General features: G+C 59.0%; 3 protein-coding genes and 1 long non-coding RNA gene across 7 annotated transcripts; 2 read left to right on the top strand and 2 right to left on the bottom strand.

Annotated features, from left to right (window-relative positions):
* Window positions 1–545: 545 nt before the first annotated feature.
* On the top strand, window positions 546–11,316 carry esrra (estrogen-related receptor alpha). Of its 2 annotated transcripts, XM_069180246.1 has the most exons (8): window positions 546–780; window positions 3,473–3,531; window positions 5,124–5,477; window positions 6,584–6,700; window positions 7,387–7,494; window positions 7,576–7,743; window positions 8,332–8,601; window positions 8,684–11,316. In XM_069180246.1, exons 3-8 carry the CDS (start codon window positions 5,126–5,128, stop codon window positions 8,935–8,937), a joined length of 1,269 nt encoding a protein of 422 aa, XP_069036347.1. In that variant the 5' UTR covers window positions 546–780; window positions 3,473–3,531; window positions 5,124–5,125; the 3' UTR covers window positions 8,938–11,316. The 2 variants fall into 2 exon arrangements, with proteins under 2 accessions (XP_069036347.1, XP_069036348.1); XM_069180247.1 differs by lacking the exons at window positions 546–780; window positions 3,473–3,531; window positions 5,124–5,477; window positions 6,584–6,700 and adding an exon at window positions 7,051–7,340.
* A 437-nt stretch (window positions 11,317–11,753) lies between these two features.
* trmt112 (tRNA methyltransferase activator subunit 11-2) lies at window positions 11,754–15,144 on the bottom strand. Its single transcript, XM_069180260.1, has 4 exons — window positions 14,916–15,144; window positions 13,927–14,028; window positions 13,756–13,848; window positions 11,754–12,759 (listed from the first exon to the last, which is right to left on the bottom strand). Exons 1-4 carry the CDS (start codon window positions 14,988–14,990, stop codon window positions 12,658–12,660), a joined length of 372 nt encoding a protein of 123 aa, XP_069036361.1. The 5' UTR covers window positions 14,991–15,144; the 3' UTR covers window positions 11,754–12,657.
* A 59-nt stretch (window positions 15,145–15,203) lies between these two features.
* On the top strand, window positions 15,204–21,181 carry prdx5 (peroxiredoxin 5). Of its 3 annotated transcripts, none has more exons than XM_069180256.1 (7): window positions 15,204–15,248; window positions 18,035–18,169; window positions 18,890–19,024; window positions 19,658–19,789; window positions 20,389–20,427; window positions 20,531–20,595; window positions 20,899–21,181. In XM_069180256.1, the coding sequence occupies exons 1-7, from the start codon at window positions 15,219–15,221 to the stop codon at window positions 21,005–21,007; spliced, it is 645 nt and encodes a 214-aa protein (XP_069036357.1). In that variant the 5' UTR covers window positions 15,204–15,218; the 3' UTR covers window positions 21,008–21,181. The 3 variants fall into 3 exon arrangements, with proteins under 3 accessions (XP_069036357.1, XP_069036358.1, XP_069036356.1); XM_069180257.1 differs by lacking the exon at window positions 15,204–15,248 and adding an exon at window positions 15,781–15,798; XM_069180255.1 differs by lacking the exon at window positions 15,204–15,248 and adding an exon at window positions 16,086–16,166.
* Window positions 16,942–18,855, bottom strand: LOC138224021 (uncharacterized). The gene is made up of 2 exons (XR_011182385.1): window positions 18,221–18,855; window positions 16,942–18,188 (listed from the first exon to the last, which is right to left on the bottom strand). It is a non-coding gene; the product is annotated as an uncharacterized lncRNA (long non-coding RNA).
* Window positions 21,182–22,172: the final 991 nt, after the last annotated feature.

The raw sequence follows: 22,172 nt of genomic DNA, 5'->3' as shown, positions 1-22,172 counted from the left end.
GATACCGGTACCGACCCCGCTGGGCCTGTAGCAGCAGGAACAGATGGAAATCCAGCTCTGCCCCCTCAGTGAGGTGCAGTCAGGCAGCCTGCGAGTCTGAGCACAGGCAGGAGGAGACCGTCCCTCCAGGACCAGGAGACACTGTTTTATAGCGCCTTTCACGCCTCACCCCCAGGAGGGGGCAGCACGCCCGCTCCCCCCGTCAGGAACTGCCCCGGGCGTTATTAGTCCTAGAGAGTTCTGACAGGTTAGCTTGCCGGCTTTGTAAATGCGAAGGTGAAACGTGTCGCAGATTCCGAGAGGTCTGTGTCTCCCGGCAGCTGGCTCGGTCCGGCTGGGGTATCGATCACTTGACCGGCTGGGGTATCGATCACTTGACCGGCATGACGCTGGAAACACGGCGTCAGATCTCACGCGCTCCGGCGGCGCCGCAGTGGTTAAAGCTCGTGCGTCAGCGCGTGGGGGGGGAGCGCGCTGGCTCGAGCCGGCCCGGTGCTGGCGAGGGGAGGGGAGCCGCACGCGCAGTGCGCACGGACGCGCGGGGCTCGCAGTAGTGAGAGGAGCGGAGCGGCGGCTTGTGTGCAGTCGGTGCAGAGCTCGGGTCCCGACCCCCCGGACCACGCATCCCCAGAACCCGCGCCGAACCGCGCCGCGGAGAGGAGCCGCCGGCCAGTGTCCGTGGACTCGAGCAGAGGCTCCGGCTCGGGGCTGGAGCGATGCGCCGGTGAGACTCGGCGCTGGGCTGCGGATTCGCCGGGGACGATGGCGACCTCGGGGCCGGTGAGTGCGGCCGTGCGGGGGGTCGCGGGTGGGGTGTCCGTGTCGCTCGTGTTGACCTCACACTCGCCGCGAGAGTCGCCGCAGCGGCCGGGGCGCCCTCGTGCCGGCTCGCGGCGCGTGCTGCCGGCGTGGGCCCCGAGCGGCTCGCGCCCGGGCGCAGGGGTCACCCCGCCGGCCGCCGCGGCGACTCGCGCAGTTTCCCCGGTCGTGACGTGTCGCCGCGTCCCCGTGTTTTGACAGCACTGGACCGCTGGGATGACCCCGCTCACACCCCCACCCCCCTCCCGGGCGCCCCGGGCTGCCGAGAGCATCCCTGACCGGCGAGGTGTGATGTGAGCCGGTCCGGTCCGGTCGGGTCCGGTCCGGGAGGTGGGGGTACCAGCGCAGCTCAGACCGGTACTGGGGTTAATGAGTAACCGCTGGCCGGCAGACTGCGCGCTGTGGAGTTCAGAGCTCAGTGTACTGTGTCGGGTCAAATTCCTTGCGTGAGTTTTTTTTTTCCACGCCAGCGGAGCGCCGTGCCTATAAATACCGCAGCCCCGCTCCGCAAATAGCCGGCCGGAGAGCCGCAGAGCGGCGCTATTTTAGGACGTAGTGACACATCCCCTTCCCTCTGCAGCTCTGGAGGGGGACTGCGCCTGTCCTGTCCCCCCGCCTGTCGTCTGACCTCTGACCTGCATCCCAGTCTGACCCGTGACCTGCTCCCCACCACCTGTGTGTCTGACCTTCTGACCTGCCCTCCACCTGTCTCTGTGACAGTGCGTCTGTGTGCCTTACTGTATGTGCGTTACTGTGTGTGTGATGTGTGTGTGTGTAGAGTATGAGTTAATATGCGTGTGTGTACAGTATGTTACTGTGTGTGTGTACAGTGTGTGTGTTAATACTGCGTGCACGGTATTTTACTGCGTGTGTGTACAGTGTGTTAATGTGTGTGAGTACAGCATGTGTGTACAGTGTGTTACTGCGAGTGTGTACAGTGTGTTAATGTGTGTGTGTGAATACTGCGTACACGGTACATTACTGTGTGGGTGTACAGTGTGTGTGTTAATACTGCACAGTGTGTGAGCATCTCTCCAGGCTCCAGCGAAGACGCTGACCTTTGGAAAGTGCCTCTCTGAGAGCTCAAGAGTGTGTGTGTGTGTGTGTGTGTGTGTGTGTGTGTTGGGCGACCCTCTCCCACTGACCTGCCCGCAAGGGCTACCCCATTCCATCAGCATTGTCTGGCTGTGTCCCCTGGCCTGCGCTGTGTCGTGTCCTCTGGGCCGCGCTGTGTCCCCTGGCCTGCGCTGTGTCGTGTCCTCTGGGCTGCGCTGTGTCCCCTGGCCTGCGCTGTGTCGTGTCCTCTGGGCCGTGCTGCCCCCTGGCCTGCACTGTGTCGTGTCCCCTGGCCTGTGCTGTGTCCCCTGGCCTGCGCTGTGTCGTGTCCTCTGGGCAGTGCTGCCCCCTGGCCTGCGCTGTGTCGTGTCCTCTGGGCTGCGCTGTGTCCCCTGGCCTGCGCTGTGTCGTGTCCTCTGGGCCGTGCTGCCCCCTGGCCTGCGCTGTGTCGTGTCCTCTGGGCTGCGCTGTGTCGTGTCCCCTGGCCTGCGCTGTGTCGTGTCCTCTGGGCCGTGCTGCCCCCTGGCCTGCGCTGTGTCGTGTCCTCTGGGCCGTGCTGCCCCCTGGCCTGCGCTGTGTCGTGTCCCCTGGCCTGCGCTGTGTCGTGTCCCCTGGCCTGCACTGTGTCGTGTCCTCTGGGCCGTGCTGCCCCCTGGCCTGAGCTGTGTCGTGTCCTCTGGGCCGTGCTGCCCCCTGGCCTGCGCTGTGTCCCCCAGGGCTCTCCCTGCGAGTCCTGCAGTGGGGGGAGAAGGGTGAGATTGTCTGACTGTGTCTCAAGGGAGTGTGGGAACATACAGTTCGAAACAACAAGAGCCCATCAGGCCTGTCGAGCTCGTTTGGTCATGTCTGCGCAGGTCTGAACTGAACTGAACTGAACTGACCTGAAGCTCTCGAGCAGACTGTCAGATTCTACTGCAGGATGAGACCAGCTTCAGTCTTAGGTTGGATTGTACCCCTACAGTCCAGAGATCGCTGGTTCAGTCTGGGTCACACTGTACCCCTACAGTCCAGTCTGGGTCACACTGTACCCCTACAGTCCAGAGATCGCTGGTTCAGTCTGGGTCACACTGTAACCCTCCAGTCCAGAGATCACTGTCCAGTCTGGGTCACACTGTACCCCTACAGTCCAGTCTGGGTCACACTGTACCCCTCCAGTCCAGAGATCACTGTCCAGTCTGGGTCACACTGTACCCCTACAGTCCAGTCTGGGTCACACTGTACCCCTACAGTCCAGAGATCACTGTCCAGTCTGGGTCACACTGTACCCCTACAGTCCAGAGATCACTGGTCCAGTCTGTGTCAAACTGTACCCCTACAGTCCAGAGATCACTGGTCCAGTCTGGGTCAAACTGTACCCCTACAGTCCAGTCTGGGTCACACTGTACCCCTACAGTCCAGAGATCACTGTCCAGTCTGGGTCACACTGTACCCCTACAGTCCAGAGATCACTGGTCCAGTCTGGGTCACACTGTACCCCTTCAGTGCAGTGACAGCGCCCCCGTGTGGGTGTTGGGGGTGCCTGTGAGTGTGTCTGCCAGGCTCTGTGAGGCGCTGGGCTCTGCTGATGAGCGACTCTCTCTCTCTCTCTCCCCCCCAGGTCTGCTGATGGACAGAGATCGCTGAGAGAGAGACGCACACACACCGCCACACACGCAGGTACCCGCCGCTCAGCTCTGTTCCCATGTAAGGACACGTCTTCCCAGGAAGGTGCTGGAATGCCCTGAACACGGTTGAGATTGTTTAGAGTGTGGAACGTGTCATTTAACTCCTATCCAGTAATGCGTTTTAATTATAACCTCTGCGTGCGCGCTGGAAGCTTTAAAACAATCTCTCCCCCCCCCAACCAACCACCCTCACGTTTTTTTCCACCCAACCGCAAAATAAACAGTAAACGATTTTCAGGCTTCACGTGACCGCCCGCTCTCCATTTCCCAATCACAAATCCACCTCACTTCCGCCAACGCCCCCTTCCCCCGTCCCTATCTGCCCCCTGATGAATATTCATGATAGAGCGCCTCCTTGCCCAATCAGCGCCGGCCCCCTTATTAATATTGATTAGGCGCCTGCGCTCTTGTGACGCTGGCTGCCTTGCTGCCGCCGGGCAGCCAATCACGTCCCGGCTCTAAGCTGCGGTCCCTCATGAATATGCAAGAGCCGGCGAGCCGCCGTGCTGGTGCTGTTGCACGGACATATGGCGGCCTGGCGGCCGGGATTCTGCGTTGGAGCCGAGTGAGAGGAGAAACGCTGGGTCGAGTCGAGGAAGGGGGCTTTGAGTTTCCGAGGGAGGTGCGTGTCCGTGAGCTGTTCCCGCGGCTTCAGCGCTGTGACCTCGGGTCTCGCGTTTCGCGTGTCTGTGGGGTGGAGTGGAGGGGGGGTTCGCTGTCGGTGCGGGCGTGGCGTGGGCCCTGGCGGGTGGCTGTGACGTCGGTCGGGACAGGAAGTGCGACGGCGGCACGGTGAGGACTCTGTGCTCCCTCTGCCTCTCTCCTGTCTCCCTCTGTCCTCTCCCCTCTCTCCTGTCTCCCTCTCCCCCCTCCTCTCTCCTGTCTCCCTCTGTCCTCTCTCTCTTAACTCCTCTCTCCTGTCTCCCTCTGTCCTCTCTCCTCTCTACTGTCTCCCTCTGTCCTCTCTCCTCTCTCCCTCCCTCTCCCTCTCTCCTGGTGGAAGTGATTGACCCGGTCAGTCCTGTGTGCCCGTTGGTCTCGAGCCCAGGGGTTGATCCGGCTCTTCTGCGGATCATCCCAGCCTGGTCCTGCTCCGCCAGGGATCAGTGGTGTCTGGCAGCCGGTCCGCGGTGCCCGTGGTGCCCCCCTGTGTCTGTCTGCGGCATCTGCAGTGTCCCCTGTGTCCCCTGTGTCAGTGGTATCTGCAGTGTCCCCTGTGTCCCCTGTGCCCGTGGTGCCCCCTGTGTCTGCAGTATCGCCAGTGTCCGCTGTGTCTGTCTGCAGTATCTGCAGTGTCCCCTGTGTCCCCTGTGCCCGTGGTGCCCCCTGTGTCTGCAGTATCGCCAGTGTCCGCTGTGCCCTCTGTGTCTGTCTGCGGCATCTTCGGTGTCCCCTGTGTCCGCGGTATCTGCGGTGTCCCCTGTGTCTGTCTGCGGTATCTGCAGTGTCCCCTGTGTCCCCTGTGTCAGTGGTGTCTGCGGTGCCCCATGTGCCCCCTGTGTCTGTCTGCGGTATCTGCAGTGTCCCCAGTGCCCTCTGTGCCCCCTGTGCCCTCTGACCCTGCCCCTCTCCCTGTCTCCGCAGTCATGGCGTCCCGGGACGGCCAGTCTGAGCTCTACATCAAGGCGGAGCCCTCCAGCCCGGAGGCAGGGGGCCGGCACAGCCCGGGGGGGTCCTCGGACTCCAGCCACAGCGGGGGGGGCGAGGGGGGCGCCGGGCGCTACTCCCCCCCGCCCTACACCCCGCCCCTGCGCTGCCACTTCAAGGACGAGGGCGGCGGCGCGGAGGAGGGCCCGGTCTCCGGGGGGCGCTGCAAGTACGGCCTGAGCACGCTGCCCAAGCGCCTGTGCCTGGTGTGCGGAGACGTGGCCTCGGGGTATCACTACGGCGTGGCCTCGTGCGAGGCATGCAAGGCCTTCTTCAAGAGGACCATTCAGGGTGAGCGAGGGAGCGGGGCTCTCGGGCTGATCGATCGGTACTCCGGTCCAGAGCTCCGAGACGGATCGATCGGTACTCCGGTCCAGAGCTCCGAGACGGATCGATCGGTACTCCGGTCCTGAGCTCCGAGACGGATCGATCGGTACTCCGGTCCTGAGCTCCGAGACTGATCGATCGGTACTCCGGTCCAGTGCTCTGAGACGGATCGATCGGTACTCCGGTCCTGAGCTCTGAGACTGATCGATCAGTACTCCGGTCCTGAGCTCTGAGACGGATCGATCAGTACTTCGGTCCAGAGCTCTGAGACTGTTATGCTGATATACTGATACTCTGCCCATGTGTCTCTCCTGTGGTACTGTTCTGATACTGGTCTGGTACTGGTGCACTGATACTCTGCCCATGTGTCTCTCCTGTGGTACTGGTCTGGTACTGGTGCACTGATACTCTGCCCATGTGTCTCTCCTGTGATACTGGTCTGGTACTGGTGCACTGATACTCTGCCCATGTGTCTCTCCTGTGATACTGGTCTGGTACTGGTGCACTGATACTCTGCCTATGTGTCTCTCCTGTGGTACTGGTCTGATACTGGTGCACTGATCCTCTGCCCATGTGTCTCTCCTGTGGTACTGGTCTGGTAATGGTGCACTGATACTCTGCCCATGTGTCTCTCCTGTGATACTGGTCTGGTACTGGTGCACTGATACTCTGCCCATGTGTCTCTCCTGTGATACTGGTCTGGTACTGGTGCACTGATACTCTGCCCATGTGTCTCTCCTGTGATACTGGTCTGGTACTGGTGCACTGATACTCTGCCCATGTGTCTCTCCTGTGATACTGGTCTGGTACTGGTGCACTGATACTCTGCCTATGTGTCTCTCCTGTGGTACTGGTCTGATACTGGTGCACTGATCCTCTGCCCATGTGTCTCTCCTGTGGTACTTGTCTGGTAATGGTGCACTGATCCTCTGCCCATGTGTCTCTCCTGTGATACTGGTCTGGTACTGGTGCACTGATCCTCTGCCCATGTGTCTCTCCTGTGGTACTGGTCTGGTAATGGTCTGATACTGGTGCACTGATGCTCTGCTCTGCTCTGCTCTCCCCCTCAGGCAATATCGAGTACAGCTGTCCGGCCTCTAACGAGTGTGAGATAACGAAGCGCCGGCGCAAAGCCTGTCAGGCCTGTCGCTTCACCAAGTGCCTGAGAGTGGGCATGCTGAAGGAGGGTGAGCACTCTTTCTCACTCTCTCACTCTCTCACTCCTGCACTCTGAGAGTGGGCATGCTGAAGGAGGGTGAGCACTCTCTCTCACTCTCTCACTCTCTCACTCCTGCACTCTGAGAGTGGGCATGCTGAAGGAGGGTGAGCACTCTTTCTCACTCTCTCACTCTCTCACTCCTGCACTCTGAGAGTGGGCATGCTGAAGGAGGGTGAGCACTCTTTCTCACTCTCTCACTCTCTCACTCCTGCACTCTGAGAGTGGGCATGCTGAAGGAGGGTGAGCACTCTCTTTCACTCTCTCACTCCTGCACTCTGAGAGTGGGCATGCTGAAGGAGGGTGAGCACTCTTTCTCACTCTCTCACTCTCTCACTCCTTCACTCTGAGAGTGGGCATGCTGAAGGAGGGTGAGCACTCTCTTTCACTCTCTCACTCCTGCACTCTGAGAGTGGGCATGCTGAAGGAGGCTGAGCACTCTTTTTCACTCTCTCACTCCTGCACTCTGAGAGTGGGCATGCTGAAGGAGGCTGAGCACTCTCTTTCACTCTCTCACTCCTGCACTCTGAGAGTGGGCATGCTGAAGGAGGGTGAGCACTCTTTCTCACTCTCTCACTCCTTCACTCTGAGAGTGGGCATGCTGAAGGAGGGTGAGCACTCCCTCACTCTCTCACTCTCGGTCTTCCTGGCTCTCAGGGGTGCGCCTGGACCGGGTTCGAGGTGGCAGACAGAAGTACAAGCGCCGACCGGAGGTGGAGAGTGCCTCGTACCAGAGCGCCCCGAGCCTGCCCCTGAGGAAGGAGGGTGAGTGGGGGGGGGCGGGGCGAGGCGGGGCAGCGGTGGGGCGCCCTGGGGCAGGTGGCTGACTCTCCCCTGTGCCCCCAGGCTCCTCCAACATCATCGTGTCCCACCTGCTGGCGGCCGAGCCGGAGAAGCTGTTCGCCATGCCCGACCCCCTGCAGGAGGACCCCTCCCTGCGCACGCTGTCCACGCTGTGTGACCTGGCCGACCGCGAGCTCGTGGTCATCATCAGCTGGGCCAAGCACATCCCCGGTACTGACCACTCCCTCTCTCAGCGCAGTGTTAATAGTGTTCATGGACTGGAGTGTCCAGTCAGTGTGTCTGTATGAACCCCTCTCTCTCAGTGCAGTGTTAATGTACTGGAGTGTCCAGTCAGTGTGTCTGTATGAACCCCTCTCTCTCTCTCAGTACAGTGTTAATGTACTGGAGTGTCCAGTCAGTGTCTGTATGAACCCCTCTCTCTCTCAGTGCAGTGTTAATGTACTGGAGTGTCCAGTCAGTGTGTCTGTATGAACCCCTCTCTCTCTCTCAGTACAGTGTTAATGTACTGGAGTGTCCAGTCAGTGTGTGTGTATTAACCCCTCTCTCTCTCAGTGCAGTGTTCATGTACTGGAGTGTCCAGTCAGTGTGTCTGTATGAACCCCTCTCTCTCAGTACAGTGTTAATGTACTGGAGTGTCCAGTCAGTGTGTGTATTGACCCCTCTCTCTCTCTCAGTGCAGTGTTAATGTACTGGAGTGTCCAGTCAGTGTGTCTGTATGAACCCCTCTCTCTCTCAGTGCAGTGTTAATGGACTGGAGTGTCCAGTCAGTGTCTGTATTGACCCCTCTCTCTCTCTCAGGGTTCCTGTCTCTCTCTCTGGCGGATCAGATGTCGGTTCTGCAGTCGGTGTGGCTGGAGGTTCTGGTCCTGGGTGTGGCGTACCGCTCGCTGGGCTGCGAGGACGAGGTGGTGTTCGCCGAGGACTTCGTGCTGGACGAGGAGCTGTCCCGCCAGGCCGGGCTGACCGAGCTCAGCGCCGCCGTCTCCCAGCTGGCCCGGCGGTACCGCGCCCTGCAGCTGGACCGCGAGGAGTTCGTCATGCTGAAGGCCATCGCGCTCACCAACTCCGGTAAGCGAGCGCCGGGCGGCGGGCGGGAGGCGGGCGAGTGGGCGCCCCCCCCTCCTCACACCACCCCTCCCTCTCGCCCCAGACTCCGTCTACATCGAGGACGTGGACGCCGTCCAGAAGCTGCGGGACCTGCTGCACCAGGCGCTGGTGGACTTCGAGTCGTCGCGGCGGCCCGAGGACCCGCGGCGGGCGGGGCGCCTGCTGCTCACGCTGCCCCTCGTGCGCCAGACCGCCGCCCGCGCCCTCAGCGCCTTCTACAGCATCAAGAGCCAGGGCAGCGTGACCATGCACAAACTCTTCCTGGAGATGCTGGAGGCCATGATGGACTCTCCCTGACCCGGCGGGGGGCGGGGCCGGAGGGGGAGGGGGAAAGGCAAGGGGCGGGGCCAGGCGAGTGGATAAGGTGAGGGGCAGGGCCAGAGGGGCAGGTGGGAGGGGCCAGGCGAGTGGATAAGGTGAGGGGCAGGGCCAGAGGGGCAGGTGGGAGGGGCCAGGCGAGTGGATAAGGTGAGGGGCAGGGCCAGAGGGGCAGGTGGGAGGGGCCAGGCGAGTGGATAAGGTGAGGGGCAGGGCCAGAGGGGCAGGTGGGAGGGGCCAGGCGAGTGGATAAGGTGAGGGGTGGAGCCAGAGGGGGCAGGTGGGAGGATAAGGTGGAGGGTGGGACCAGAGGAAGGAAGGTGGGGTTGGGGGTGGGGCCAGGTGAGACGCTAAGGAGAGGAGCTGGGTCAGATTAAGGATTGTAAGGAGAGAGGGAGGGGCGCAGGGTGGGGCAGAGATGGAGAGGAAGGAAGCAGTAGGAGATCGGGGCTTTTCCCCAGAGGCAGACAGGGGACCTAAAGTGCAAACCCCCCGTTTTCCCCTGCCGGCCCCCCGAAACCTCCCCACACCCGCTGGCTCTACCACTGCCTCCTTCTCTCTCTGCACAACAGCCAGAAGGAAGAGGAGAGAGACCCCCCCCCCCCAAATGAGAGACAAAGCCATACTGGACACCTGACCCCAGTGTCACCCTTCACTGAGGCAGCTGGATTGTTTGGGGAAGACAGACATGTGACCCCGAATGTGTGGGAGAACAAGGCCATAGGATATTCTTCAGGGAAGAGGCTGTTCCAGAGGAACGTCCGCAGACAGACAGACAGACAGACAGACAGACACATACTCACACTCAGAGCCAGAGAGACAGACAGGCACATCCTGACAGAGACAGACTGGCACATACTCACACTCAGAGCCAGAGAGACAGACAGGCACATCATCCTGACAGAGACAGACTGGCACATACTCACACTCAGAGCCAGAGAAACAGGCAAGTACTCACACTTAGAGAGAGAGACAGACGGGCCCATCCTGACGGAGACAGAGACAGACAGACTGGCACATCCTCACTCAGATTCAGATAGACAGACAGGCACATCCTCACAGACCCGGAGAGACAGACAGACAGACAGACGGACAGGCACATCCTCACACGCGGATTGAGGGACAGAGTGGGGTTCAGCGCCGACGCCGTGGCTCAGGGGAGCAGGACAGGACAGGACAGGGCAGTCCCGCGGCTCCTGCTGCTGTCCAAGCCATCGCACGGCCTTGCGGGGAGTGATACTGGCCTACTGCGCGTGCGCGGCTTGGCTGCTCATCCCAGCTCTCCGCCAGCAGGCCTGGGCCCCAGGCGAGGAATTCCAGCTTTAACAAAGACTGTTTTTCCAGAAGCAAAATAATGTATCTTTTTATATATACTGGGATAGGGAGAGTAGAGTAATTTATCGTGTAGGAATACGGTGTATTTGTGTCTAAGTGTGTGTGTGTGTGTTTTCTTCAGGGCGGTTGTGTCTCTGCAGCTGTGTATAATGTATACTAGTGTATAATGAGCCAGTGCTTCAGAAACTTCCCACGGGCAGATTTAAGAATGACTTTTTTTTTTTTGCTGTTTATTTTTTTTAAACTGTTTAGAATGCAAAACCTCCAGATTCCTTTTAAAACACAGGAGGAAGAGTCCGGACAGCCGCCCGAGAGCGCCCCCTGCAGTTCAGGGTGGAGGCAGCGCTGGGCTCCGGATCAGGGGGGTGGACAGCCCAGCCGGCGGGATTCCTGACAGCAGCCCGAGAGGCGCGCTGTGCTGCTGGTCGCACCCCCCCGACGCCCTTTGCGTAAAGACGGCAGGTCCCTTGTCCCAGCCTGGCCCCCCCGCAGGAGCCCGGGTTCGGGCTGGGGAGAGGCTGTTGTGTTTTCCCCCCCCAGTGTTTTCCAGAGCAATAATTTCCTTTGTCCCGCTGGCCTCGTCGCTGTAGGGTCAGGGTCCGGGACGCCCGGCCGGGCTGGGACGGCCCGCTGCAGAGTGGGGCAGCGTTTGGAGAGGTTCGGGTACTGAACCGGGAAGAGCACTCTGAGTTCGTCACGGGTTTGCGGTCTCGTCTCTGTCTAGCGTGTGCGTGTGCGTGTTACAAGAGCAATAACTCCTCTATACGTCACTGGTTTTACCTGCTATCGATCAATATGAGCAGTAGTAATAACGATCATTCTAATCCAGAGGGAAGCAGGGAAGAAGAAATTCAATAATTACCGTATGATGGGAGAGAAATGTATTTAAGAGCTGAAATCTATTTTTATTCCCCACGACCTCTCCGGGACTGGTCCCGCCTCCTGCTGGTGTCCCTGGGGTCAGGTGTGTTCCTGTGCTCCTCTGTATTTCTTTTTATAATAAAGCCACACGAGCGCACCGCTCCTCTGGTCTGGCGTGTTCTTGTGTGACGCGGCTCTCGACGGTAGGTGGAACTGACCCTGTGTCCACACACAGCTGTCCACTGTATCTGTCTCTGTCCACACCCACACCTGTCCACTGGACCTGTCTCTATCCACACCCACCTGTCCACTGGACCTGTCTCTATCCACACACACCTGTCCACTGGACCTGTCTCTGACCACACACCTGTCTCTGTCCACACACATACCTGTCTACTGTACTGGTCTCTATCCACACACACCTGTCCACTGGACCTGTCTCTGACCACACACACACCTGTCTACTGTGCCTGTCTCTGTCCACACACCTATCTCTGTACAGGATCTGTGCACCTGTTCCCTGTCCTTATCACATGTACCCTTGACGTACCCGTCCAGGTCAAGAAAGAGTGGAAGAAGACCTGAGGACACAGAGAAGCTGGTGGTCGAGTTTAACTTTTATTTTTTCTGTTTCACAGACTCGACATGTTTGTAGAACACGGGGTCTGTCTCAGTCCTACACTGGACAAAAAACTGAAATCAAATTTAAATCACAGCAAGACGGATGAAAATAAATAGTTTATAGCACAGCAGCTGACAGCAGTGCCCCTGTGTCTGGAGCGAGTTCATTCACAGGAGCAGGCTGGCCTGCCCAGAGGGGTCAAGGGTCAGTCTGGACCAGTGGCAGGGGTTTGTTCAGCCACCCCAGCGGGTGGCCCCTGTCCTAAATCAGCTAATCAATGAACTGACCAAGTCTGCCTCTGCAGATCATATAAGAGCCCAGCCCTGACCCCACTGGACACCCCAGTGCAGTGTGACCCCCAGCACTGACCCCACTGGACACCCCAGTGCAGTGTAACCCCCAGCACTGACCCCACTGGACACCCCAGTACAGTGTGAGCCCCAGCGCTGACCCCACTGGACACCTCAGTGCAGTGTGACCCCCAGCACTGACCCCACTGGACACCCCAATGCAGTGTAACCCCCAACACTGACCCCACTGGACACCCCAGTACAGTGTGAGCCCCAGCGCTGACCCCACTGGACACCTCAGTGCAGTGTGAGCCCCCCCAGCCCTGACTCCACTGGACACCCCAGTGCAGTGTGACCCCCAGCCCTGACCCCACTGGACACCCCAGTGCAGTGTGACCCCCCCAGCGCCGACCCCACTGGACACCCCAGGGCAGTGTGACCCCCAGCCCTGACCCAACTGGACACCCCAGTGCAGTGTGACCCCCCAGCACTGACCCCACTGGACACCCCAGTGCAGTGTCACACAGTGAAGAGCTGGTTCAGACACAGGGGCAGGGCTCGTGTCGGTAGCTGTGAACAGACGTATTCTCTCTAACTCTCATCCTCACTCAATAGCATGTTGGGGACCCCCTTGGTAATGGGGAACTGGTGTCCCGACTCTGGACACTGCAGGCTGCCCTCCATCACCTCCACCTGAGAGAGAGAGAGAGAGAGAGAGAGAGAGAGAGAGAGAGGTGGGGGTTACCCCTGGAAAACCAAGTTCTTTACAGCTTCCAAGATACATCTTTGGACAGTGAGAGGCAGGTGTGCAGGGGAGAGTGAGAGGGGAGAGTGAGAGGGGAGAGTGAGAGGCAGGTGTGCAGGGGAGAGTGAGAGGGGAGAGTGAGAGGCGGGTGTGCAGGGGAGAGTGAGAGGGGAGAGTGAGAGGCAGGTGTGCAGGGGAGAGTGAGAGGGGAGAGTGAGAGGCGGGTGTGCAGGGGGAGAGTGAGAGGCGGGTGTGCAGGGGGAGAGTGAGAGGGGAGAGTGAGAGGCAGGTGTGCAGGGGGAGAGTGAGAGGGGAGAGTGAGAGGCAGGTGTGCAGGGGAGAGTGAGAGGGGAGAGTGAGAGGCAGGTGTGCAGGGGGAGAGTGAGAGGCAGGTGTGCAGGGGGAGAGTGAGAGGGGAGAGTGAGAGGCAGGTGTGCAGGGGGAGAGTGAGAGGCAGGTGTGCAGGGGAGAGTGAGAGGGGAGAGTGCAGGGGGAGAGTGAGAGGCGGGTGTGCAGGGGAGAGTGAGAGGGGAGAGTGAGAGGCGGGTGTGCAGGGGGGAGTGAGAGGGGAGAGTGAGAGGCGGGTGTGCAGGGGAGAGTGAGAGGCGGGTGTGCAGGGGGAGAGTGAGAGGGGAGAGTGAGAGGCGGGTGTGCAGGGGAGAGTGAGAGGCGGGTGTGCAGGAGGAGAGTGAGAGGCGGGTGTGCAGGGGGAGAGTGAGAGGCGGGTGTGCAGGGGGAGAGTGAGAGGGGAGAGTGAGAGGCGGGTGTGCAGGGGGAGAGTGAGAGGGGAGAGTGAGAGGCGGGTGTGCAGGGGGAGAGTGAGAGGGGAGAGTGAGAGGCGGGTGTGCAGGGGAGAGTGAGAGGGGAGAGTGAGAGGCAGGTGTGCAGGGGAGAGTGAGAGGCGGGTGTGCAGGGGAGAGTGAGTGTGCGCAGTACCAGCTCACCTCCAGCAGCACGCGGTGGACCCTGCGCAGGAACTCCTCGTCCTTCTCGTGCTCAGGAGCCAGCTCGTTAGGAAGGTCGTTCAGGTGGCCCAGCTGGAGAGAGAGAAAGGAGGAGGGTCACAGCCCGGCCGCGGCCCCAGCGGTCTCTCCGAGACAGGACAGCTGACTCACGCTGTCGGCCGCCTGCACCAGCACCCCCCACTCCAGCTTGGGAATCATCCGGGACAGGAACTCCGGGTTAAACTCCACCTCACTGACCTGCACCTCCGTGGCCTGAGCAGGGAGACAGAGAGACAGAGAGACAGAGAGACTCGTTACTCAGACTCAACCCCATCACGGCACAATACACACAACGCACAACACAGCCTGGACACAGACACTGGACACAGGCAGACCTGGCTGCCCAGAGAGGACAGGCTCAGTGAGCACAGCCTGGACATAGAAACTGGACACAGGCAGACCTGGCTGTCTAGAGAGGACAGGCTGTGCTCCCACTGCCAACAGGGAGAAATGGAGACAGAGGTGCACTTCCTACTGCACTGTGACAGACACTCTGGAATTAGAGAAACATTCTTCCCGAAATTCAGAAATCTAATCCCAGAGTTCCCACACCTGACAGAATCACAACGGGTCCCAATTCTACTGGGAGAGGGAGGAGGGAACTCAATTGAACTGGCAGCCCAGTATGTGATCTCCTGTCCCAGCCTGAGGAACAGTGAGTCTGTCTCCCACCAATGCTCCAGATGTTTATATGTGAATATCTCATGACCGTGTCTTTATTGTAAATGTCTGTAGATTGTTGTTTTATGTGAACTGTATTTGTTTTGCTCTGGCAACACTGATTGTACTCACCGGTCATGCCAATAAAGCACCTGGAATTGAACTGAATCGATACACAGAGAGGCCCGTCAGGACAGAGAGACGCGCATGGAGGCAGATTCTGTCGTACACTTCACACTTTTAACAGCGCAGTGCTCGCTATATTGTCAGTCATTGTAAAGACTGTTAAAAGGTACAGTGGTTTAGTTAGGGCGCCATCGGTCATACTTATTTTAAACTTCTTTAACTGAAAAACACCCCCCCATAGTATCGGTCTGTAATGAACTGTCCTTGCGTGAACACATGCGCCCTAATGAGCAGGGGGTAATTAACAGCCTTACTTTAATCAGCAGCGGGTAGCCCTTGGTGACCCCCTTCACGTGCGAGGTCAGCATGTTGTGCGTGATGAGCTTCATCCCGAGACGGGGGCCGACACGCAGCGAGACACGCTGGAGGAACCGTGGGAGGCACACGCGCGGGATCAGCGTCCTGGTGTCGCTGTGGGGAAAAACTCACGCCGAGTCGAGAGGCCCACCGGTGGTGTTTGTGGTGGAAGCATGGACCGGAAGAAGCGGGAGCTGGTACAGCAGTAAAATACGTCCCCCAGGACGCACACGTTGCGGAACAACTGGTTCCGCCACAGAATGAGGAATCGAACGAACCCACGTTTTATGGTACAGATCACACGGCGTTGTTTTTCTTGACAACAACTCCCGCAGCTCGTCACTATGTTCAAGAATCACCCGGGGGATTTCTAAAGAGCCCTTACGGAGTGTGGTAAATACATTCCCGCTTCTCCATAGGGAACACGGTTTATTCCACGCTGTTTCGGCACACCTGTATGAAAGCCCCTTTCTATCGGGGAGTAAAAACAACGCGCTATGGCATCTCGCAATTGTGACTTTGTATCTCAGAATTGCGACTTTATATCTCAGAATTGTGACTTTGTATCTCGCAATTGCGACTTTTTATCTCACATTGGCGACTTCGAAATAGCCCACATTTCATTGTCTGTCCTTCTGTTATTGTACCGGATTCGGGTTCTGGGGCTCTGTGCCCCTCGCCGCTCCCGCCCTAGTTCGTGCCTCAGTTGAGTTGAGTTTTTAAGTGGCGATTCTGAAATAGACCTTCACCTGTTCCTTCTCATCCTGACCCAGTCTCTTACAGGAACTGATCCTCCCTCCGCCCGTTCCTGGCTGCTGTTGAAAAGATTCTCGAACAATGGTGCGCTTGGGTTTCAGTTACAGAGGAACTGGGAGGTTCCGTCAAGAGGCTGGGCTCTGACCCGACCTCTGGCTCAGTAACAGGGACAGGGGAGTGACCACCCGCATCAGAGCCTGTGGACAGCGCGTCTGTAAATACCGGGAGAGAATCTTCCAGTCGGGGTGACGTGTCCCCACTAGTCACGAACAGAGAAACAGGAGAGGAGAGGAGCCCCTCAGCCTGTCTGCTAACTGGTCCCCGGCTCTCATCCGGCTGACTCCTGAAAGACATCGGGGTGTCCTGTGGCACACACCTGTCCGTCTATGGACACGGCGGCTTGTTCCACACTCCCGCCACCCTCTGTGTACAGAAGGGCCTCCCGCTCCCAGGTTTGAAAACACCGCCCTGCTCTGCGTGGTGGGCCGCAGTTGAGTGGTACTAGTTTACGGACAAGAACGAGTCGGCCCAGAGGCGTGCAGGGGGACCGGTCAGCCCAGATTAACCCCAGACCCGCCAGGCTGTGTGTTAGAAAACACCGCAGGTGTAGCTGGACACCACCAGGCTGGCGGTGAAACGCGCGCCCGTGTGTTTGGGGGGGCACTCTGCGCCCACTGACCCACATAGAGAGCTCAGGGGCACCGCGTCTCTCCCCGCCGAGCCGGCGGCTCCAGTTTCACTTCCTCCTTCCTCCTCGGTCACCACGGCAACGGTCATCCGGGGCCGTTTATTTTCTCGCTGGCTCATCCTTCCAGGAAAGCGGGTCATTACATCACCACGGGGAGGCGGGGCTTATGACGCGGTCGCCAGGGCAACCGGCTCCGGGAATCCCAGCGCACCTGAGGGGAATTTGTAAAGCAGCGCAGGTGGGGAGCGGCGTCCGCAGGGTCAGGCTGCAAAGGGGACAAGAAACAGGTTTATTCCAGGTGGAGAAGAGAAGAGAGAAAACGCAACGTTTCTCTCACGCCTGAAGAAGGCCTCACAGCCGAAACGTTGTGTGTTCTCTCTTTTCCGCCTGGAATAAACCTGTTACTTGCTCGGGTGTTTGTGAAGCTGTTCCGGACGGACGTGCAGAGTTTTGTTTGCAGGCAGTCAAAGGTGCTTATTTAGATTTAAGGATTTCGATATTTTATGGTAATATGTAATAGAAACATTGGAAAAAGAGCATTGATTTATAGATACTTTATTGATCCCGTGAGGGAAATTGCAGTGCAACAGCAGCTTTACACAGACAACACAGCCGCAGTGTGACGAATGATACAATAATAATAATAATAATAATAATAATAATAGTACAACACATACAATACAATCAGTACAGTGAGGGGTGCACGAAAAGAGTTTCTCACAGTCTGGACACACAAAGAACAAACTAGAACAGAACAGTACACAGAAAAATCGTATCACACATATGAATATATAGATGTAAATATAAATGTATTGCTATGCATTATAGTAAATTTATTAGCCATTCTGGGTGAACTTCACAGTCACAACTCAAAGTGGTCTAATAGTACTCCCCTTTATAGTACTTTTGAGGTGGAGTTGAAACACTATTTAAATTCCATAAAAGATGTGAAAAATGCTAAAGCAAGGAGCACATTTGATTTTACACATCTGTAAAAAACACCCTCTGATCACGCAATTTACTTCATCCCCTCCGGCAGCTGACTGCTCCTGTTTCTTCCTCCTTGTTCCTGTTTCTGATCCTCTGGTTGGATTTGTAAATTCTTCATACGTTTAATACCATTTTTTAAAACAATTCCAGGCGTGTGAGGAGACAGGCGGGGGGGACCCCGGGTGTGTGGGGGAGACGTGGGGGGCTGCCTGTCGCCTTGCACGCCTGTCTGAACGAGAGGCCCGACGCGCCGGGGCCGCTGGATACCTGATCCGCGCGCAGTAATCGGACCCGGGTCCTGTTGTGGGTACAAACAGGCGCAGTGTGTACATCACACGGGCCTGCCGCTCCTCCCGAGAGGCCTGATGCAACTCTCGCACACCTGGTGGGGGTGGGCACCTGCTGCTGCCTGCCTGCCTGCCGGCACTGGGCCCCTCCTTCCGCCATGTTGGCTCCGGCGGTGGAGTACGGCCGGGCGCTGCGGCTCCGCAGCCGGAGCCAAAATGGCCGCCGGTTTCCAGTTCGCAGTTTGTCCCGTCACCAGGGGTGGACGCACTGTCTTCGCTAGCGAGTAGTTTCTCCTTCTTGTTGTCTTTCTGCTCCTCACGCCCCCCCCCCCCTCCTTTCCTCCCGCCTCCTCAGAGCCCAGATCCGCCGTCGCTATATATAGACGCGCACCTGCGGGGCAACATGATTCTCGCGTCGCTGGCCCGAGGAACGCTGCTCCTGCCCGCACGACGCCTCCACGCCTCTGCCGTCGCGAACATGCCCATCAAGGTAAGAGCCAGCCCGGCCTCTGCGGGACACGCACGGCCCCCCGCTCGGCGCCTGCGGGACACGGGCTGCGGGGGTTGGGGACCGGGGCTGCCGGCGGTGCAGGTCTCGGTGGGCGGCGGCGGTGTCGGGGCCGAGACTCCGCCAGACTTCTCCGGAGTCCCGACAGCTGACAACCCAGCCCTGAGCGCCGGGACGAGATGGGCGACGCCGAGCGCACGGTCCGCCCGGGCCTTCTTCATCCCGGCCGTGCTAATTAATGTCATATATATAATAATGTGACGCAGGGCGCCGCTTACACAACGCCGCTCCCACAGCACCACCCCCCCGCCCCGCCCCACCGCACACGGCTCCAGATTTCAACACGCAAAAAGAAGAAACTGATTTCTAAACGCGCCTGGCATCCGGCTCTGCGTTCCTGTTTCATCACGCGTGGAAGTGTTTCCTCATCTCGGAAACCTTTCATTTACTGGACGCGACCGTCTCCTTCCTCCTTTCTCCGCCGTGTGTCCCCTCCTATTCCTTCCCTCCTCCGCCGAGGCGCCGTGTCGCCCCTCCTGCCCGCAGGACGGCTAGCTCAGGGGCGCACCCCTCGCTGCGGGTGGGCGGCTTGTTCCCGGCACCCACCGCCCTCAGTGTAAAGGTGGCGTCGGTGCGCCCCAGTCCTGCCGCTCTGTGTCCGTCTCCTCACCCCCTCCTCCTCCTCCTCCTCCTCTCTCCCAGGTAGGAGACAAGCTGCCCGCAGTGGAGGTGCACGAGGGAGACCCGGGGTCGAAGGTCGCCATGGACCAGCTGTTCAAGGGGAAGAAGGGGGTCCTGTTCGCAGTGCCAGGGGCTTTCACCCCCGGCTGCTCCAAGGTACGGCCCAGAGCCCCCTCCCCTCTCTCTCTCTCAGTTCACTTCAAGGTGCTTCACTGGCATGACCTATGAGTACAATCCGCGTTGCCAGAGCGAAAGAAATACAACCTACAGACATTTACAATAAAGACATGGTCATAAAATATTTACAAACAGACATCTGGAGCATTACTGGGAGACAGGCTCACTATTCCTCAGGCTGGGACAGGAGATCACACACTGTATTATTATTATTGAGAGACAGGCTCACTATTCCTCAGGCTGGGACAGGAGATCACACACTGTATTATTATTATTGAGAGACAGGCTCACTATTCCTCAGGCTGGGACAGGAGATCACACACTGTATTATTATTATTGAGAGACAGGCTCACTGTTTGCTGTTATTTATCTTGGTTAGATATTCGGCTAGTGTGTATTGTCTGTTTAGGGTTCTGCAGGTAGGTTTCTACAGATCTCCATGTGCAGAGTTTCTCTGGGGTGAGTGTACCCCTGGTCTGTGAGGGGACCCCACACTTCCCTGCCGTATAGGGCAGTGGGTTGGAGTACACTCTGAAACACCTGGAGCCAGGTTCTTGCTGGTGGGTTGGTGTTGAAGAGCCTCCTCCTCATTCCCCTCTCCCCTGCCTGCAGACTCACCTGCCCGGCTTCATACAGCAGGCGGACCAGCTGCGCGCGCGGGGCATCCAGGAGGTGGCGTGTGTGTCCGTGAACGACGCCTTCGTGATGGAGGCCTGGGGCCGGGAGCACAGCGCCCAGGGCAAGGTGAGGGGAGGGGGTACTGTCACAGGGGCGAGGGGAGAGGAGGGGGTACTGTCACAGGGGCGAGGGGAGAGGAGGGGGGTACTGTCAGGGGGGCGAGGGCGCGAGAGGAGGGGGTACTGTCACAGGGGCGAGAGGAGGGGGTACTGTCACGGGGGCGAGGGCGCGAGAGGAGGGGGTACTGTCACAGGGGCGAGAGGAGGGGGTACTGTCACAGGGGCGAGGGCGAGAGGAGGGGGGTACTGTCGCGAGGGCGGGGGGAGAGGAGGGGGTACTGTCACAGGGGCGAGAGGAGGGGGGTACTGTCAGGGGGGCGAGGGCGTGAGAGGAGGGGGGTACTGTCAGGGGGGCGAGGGCGCGAGAGGAGGGGGGTACTGTCACAGGGGTGAGTGTGAAGGGAGGGGGGTACTGTCAGGGGGGCGAGAGGAGGGGGGTACTGTCAGGGGGGGAGGGGAGGGAGGTACTGTCGCGAGGGTGAAGGGAGGGGGGTACTGTCAGGGGGGCGAGGGGGAGAGGAGGAGGGGGGTACTGTCACGAGGGGGCGAGGGGGTACTGTCGCAGGAGTTTCTCGCTGACCCGCGGCCGTCTGTCTGTCCCTGCAGGTGCGGATGCTGGCTGACCCCACAGGCGCCTTCACCAGGGTGAGCAGCAGGGGGCGCCGGCGGGGGGGGGGGGGCAGGAATGGGGGGTATTTCGGCGTCTGTGAAGTTCTGATCTCTGAGCCGCTGGTTCTCTCTCTCTCAGGCGGTGGACCTGGTTCTGGACACTGAGCACTTCCTGGAGGTTCTGGGCAACCCGCGGTCCAAGAGGTGGGTCAGGGCTGGGCTGGGGGGCGCTCTGCGAGTCATTGACCAGTCCCCAGGGGCTCTCGCTGCTCTGTCCCCCCCGCTGACCAGTCCCCTGGGGTAGAGGGCAGCCTGTGGTGGCCTCCGCTGACCAGTTGGCGAGATGCCCTGGGTGTAGTGTGTGGGAGTGGGGACTGGACACAGCTGGACAGCGGGCGGGTCTGTGTCCACTGGGGGAGCAGCGTGTTGAAGTGGTCACTCTCTGCAGGGTGTGTGTGTCCGAGTGTTCACGGGCCGCAGTGTGACGCTCTGTGTGTGTCCCCGCAGGTACGTCATGCTGGTGGAGGACGGTGTGGTGCGGAAACTCAGCGTTGAACCGGACGGCACCGGCCTCACCTGCAGTCTGGCCTCCAACGTCCTGTCGGAGCTGCTGTGAGCCGGCCGGGCCTGTGGGCGTGGGCCAGCCAGGACCGGACTGGACCTCAGGCTCCCCAGTGCCTGGCGGCAGCCGGCTGACACCATCTCTCCCTCCAGGGGGCCAGGGTCGCTGCCCCTGCCTGTGTGTATCCTCTGTAGTGTTTCCCACGCTCAATAAAGCGCCTCAGTCTGGTGTTTGTGCCCGTGGGCTCGTGATGTTCCCCGCGCCAGCTCAGGGGCCTGTCCTGCCCGTTTCCCCTGGGGCAGTTGCTAGGAAACTAACCCATCCAAGAGCAGGCAGAGAAACATCCCTCTCTCTCCTGCAATCAAGGTGGGGAGGTTGTTCCACACTCCCACAACTCTTTGGGTAAAACCCTTCCTTTTGTTTGCAGTCTTCACAGTATGAGTGATGTGTGGGCGTCGGTGTCAGTTTATGCTGATGCTCACTGGGGGGACTGGGAGCCTGTGAGGCTTTTGACTCGAGCAGGTCCTGCTGAAAGGTCGGCTGTCATTCTGCTGCAACAGCGACCGGCAACCACAGAGACAAAGACGCAGCCCTGTCTCAGTTAACGTCTCGGTCTCTTTCCTCTTTTCAACACGTTTCCCCATTCCTTCCTTTTCCAGTTCTTACCCACAGGCCCCGGAAGCTGTAAGTGTTGTGCCAACGCAGTGTTTTCGGTCTCTTTTATGAAGAAGGTAATACGACTGCGCTCTTTTTATAAGAGTCGTTACCTCCTGTAGCCCAGGGGGCGTAAGAACGTGGAGAGGGACAGTGCAGACAGCTGCAGCTCGTCCAGGAAAGAGCAGATTCTCAGCGGGAGGTTAAAGGAGTGTCCCAGCTGCAGCAGGAGAAGGAGGTGAACTGGTTGAGTCTTGTTCAGATAGTCTGATGGGAGTATTCACAGAATAAATTCCAGAACAAACTGGAACACAACTCCCCCCCCCCCCCCCCCAGGCTAGGGGCAATTGCACCTCACATGCAGGAAAGGAAACACTACTTTACAAGAAGGGTGGTGGGGGAGTGGAACAGGCTCACCAGACATGACATTGAAGCCGATGCCAGAAACCCCTGGATGAGATCTTGAACAGCCTGGAGGCCACAAGGCTGTTCCACACTCCCACCACTCTCTGTGTAAAGTACAGACCCTCCAGTTTTATAGATTCCTCCACAGATTCCAGGCTTC

The sequence above is a fragment of the Lepisosteus oculatus genome, chromosome 18, assembly GCF_040954835.1.
Source record: "Lepisosteus oculatus isolate fLepOcu1 chromosome 18, fLepOcu1.hap2, whole genome shotgun sequence".
NCBI lineage: Eukaryota > Metazoa > Chordata > Actinopteri > Semionotiformes > Lepisosteidae > Lepisosteus > Lepisosteus oculatus.
Note: the sequence above shows the minus strand (reverse complement) of the source record. Positions and strands in the feature narration are given on the sequence as shown.

What these genes read in the sequence shown, in the direction of transcription:
- prdx5 (XM_069180255.1), top strand. Translation starts at nt 16,101, where the DNA reads ATGGACACGGCGGCTTGTTCCACACTCCCGCCACCCTCTGTGTACAGA. An exon ending in CCACAGGCGCCTTCACCAGG is followed by an intron (nt 20,428 to 20,530) that starts GTGAGCAGCAGG and finishes TCTCTCTCTCAG; the next exon opens with GCGGTGGACCTGGTTCTGGA. An exon ending in GGCAACCCGCGGTCCAAGAG is followed by an intron (nt 20,596 to 20,898) that starts GTGGGTCAGGGC and finishes GTGTCCCCGCAG; the next exon opens with GTACGTCATGCTGGTGGAGG.
- esrra (XM_069180246.1), top strand. Translation starts at nt 5,126, where the DNA reads ATGGCGTCCCGGGACGGCCAGTCTGAGCTCTACATCAAGGCGGAGCCC. An exon ending in CTTCAAGAGGACCATTCAGG is followed by an intron (nt 5,478 to 6,583) that starts GTGAGCGAGGGA and finishes TCTCCCCCTCAG; the next exon opens with GCAATATCGAGTACAGCTGT. An exon ending in AGTGGGCATGCTGAAGGAGG is followed by an intron (nt 6,701 to 7,386) that starts GTGAGCACTCTT and finishes CCTGGCTCTCAG; the next exon opens with GGGTGCGCCTGGACCGGGTT.
- trmt112 (XM_069180260.1), bottom strand. Translation starts at nt 14,990, where the DNA reads ATGAAGCTCATCACGCACAACATGCTGACCTCGCACGTGAAGGGGGTC. An exon ending in TGGTGCAGGCGGCCGACAGC is followed by an intron (nt 13,849 to 13,926) that starts GTGAGTCAGCTG and finishes CTCTCTCTCCAG; the next exon opens with CTGGGCCACCTGAACGACCT. An exon ending in TCCACCGCGTGCTGCTGGAG is followed by an intron (nt 12,760 to 13,755) that starts GTGAGCTGGTAC and finishes TCTCTCTCTCAG; the next exon opens with GTGGAGGTGATGGAGGGCAG.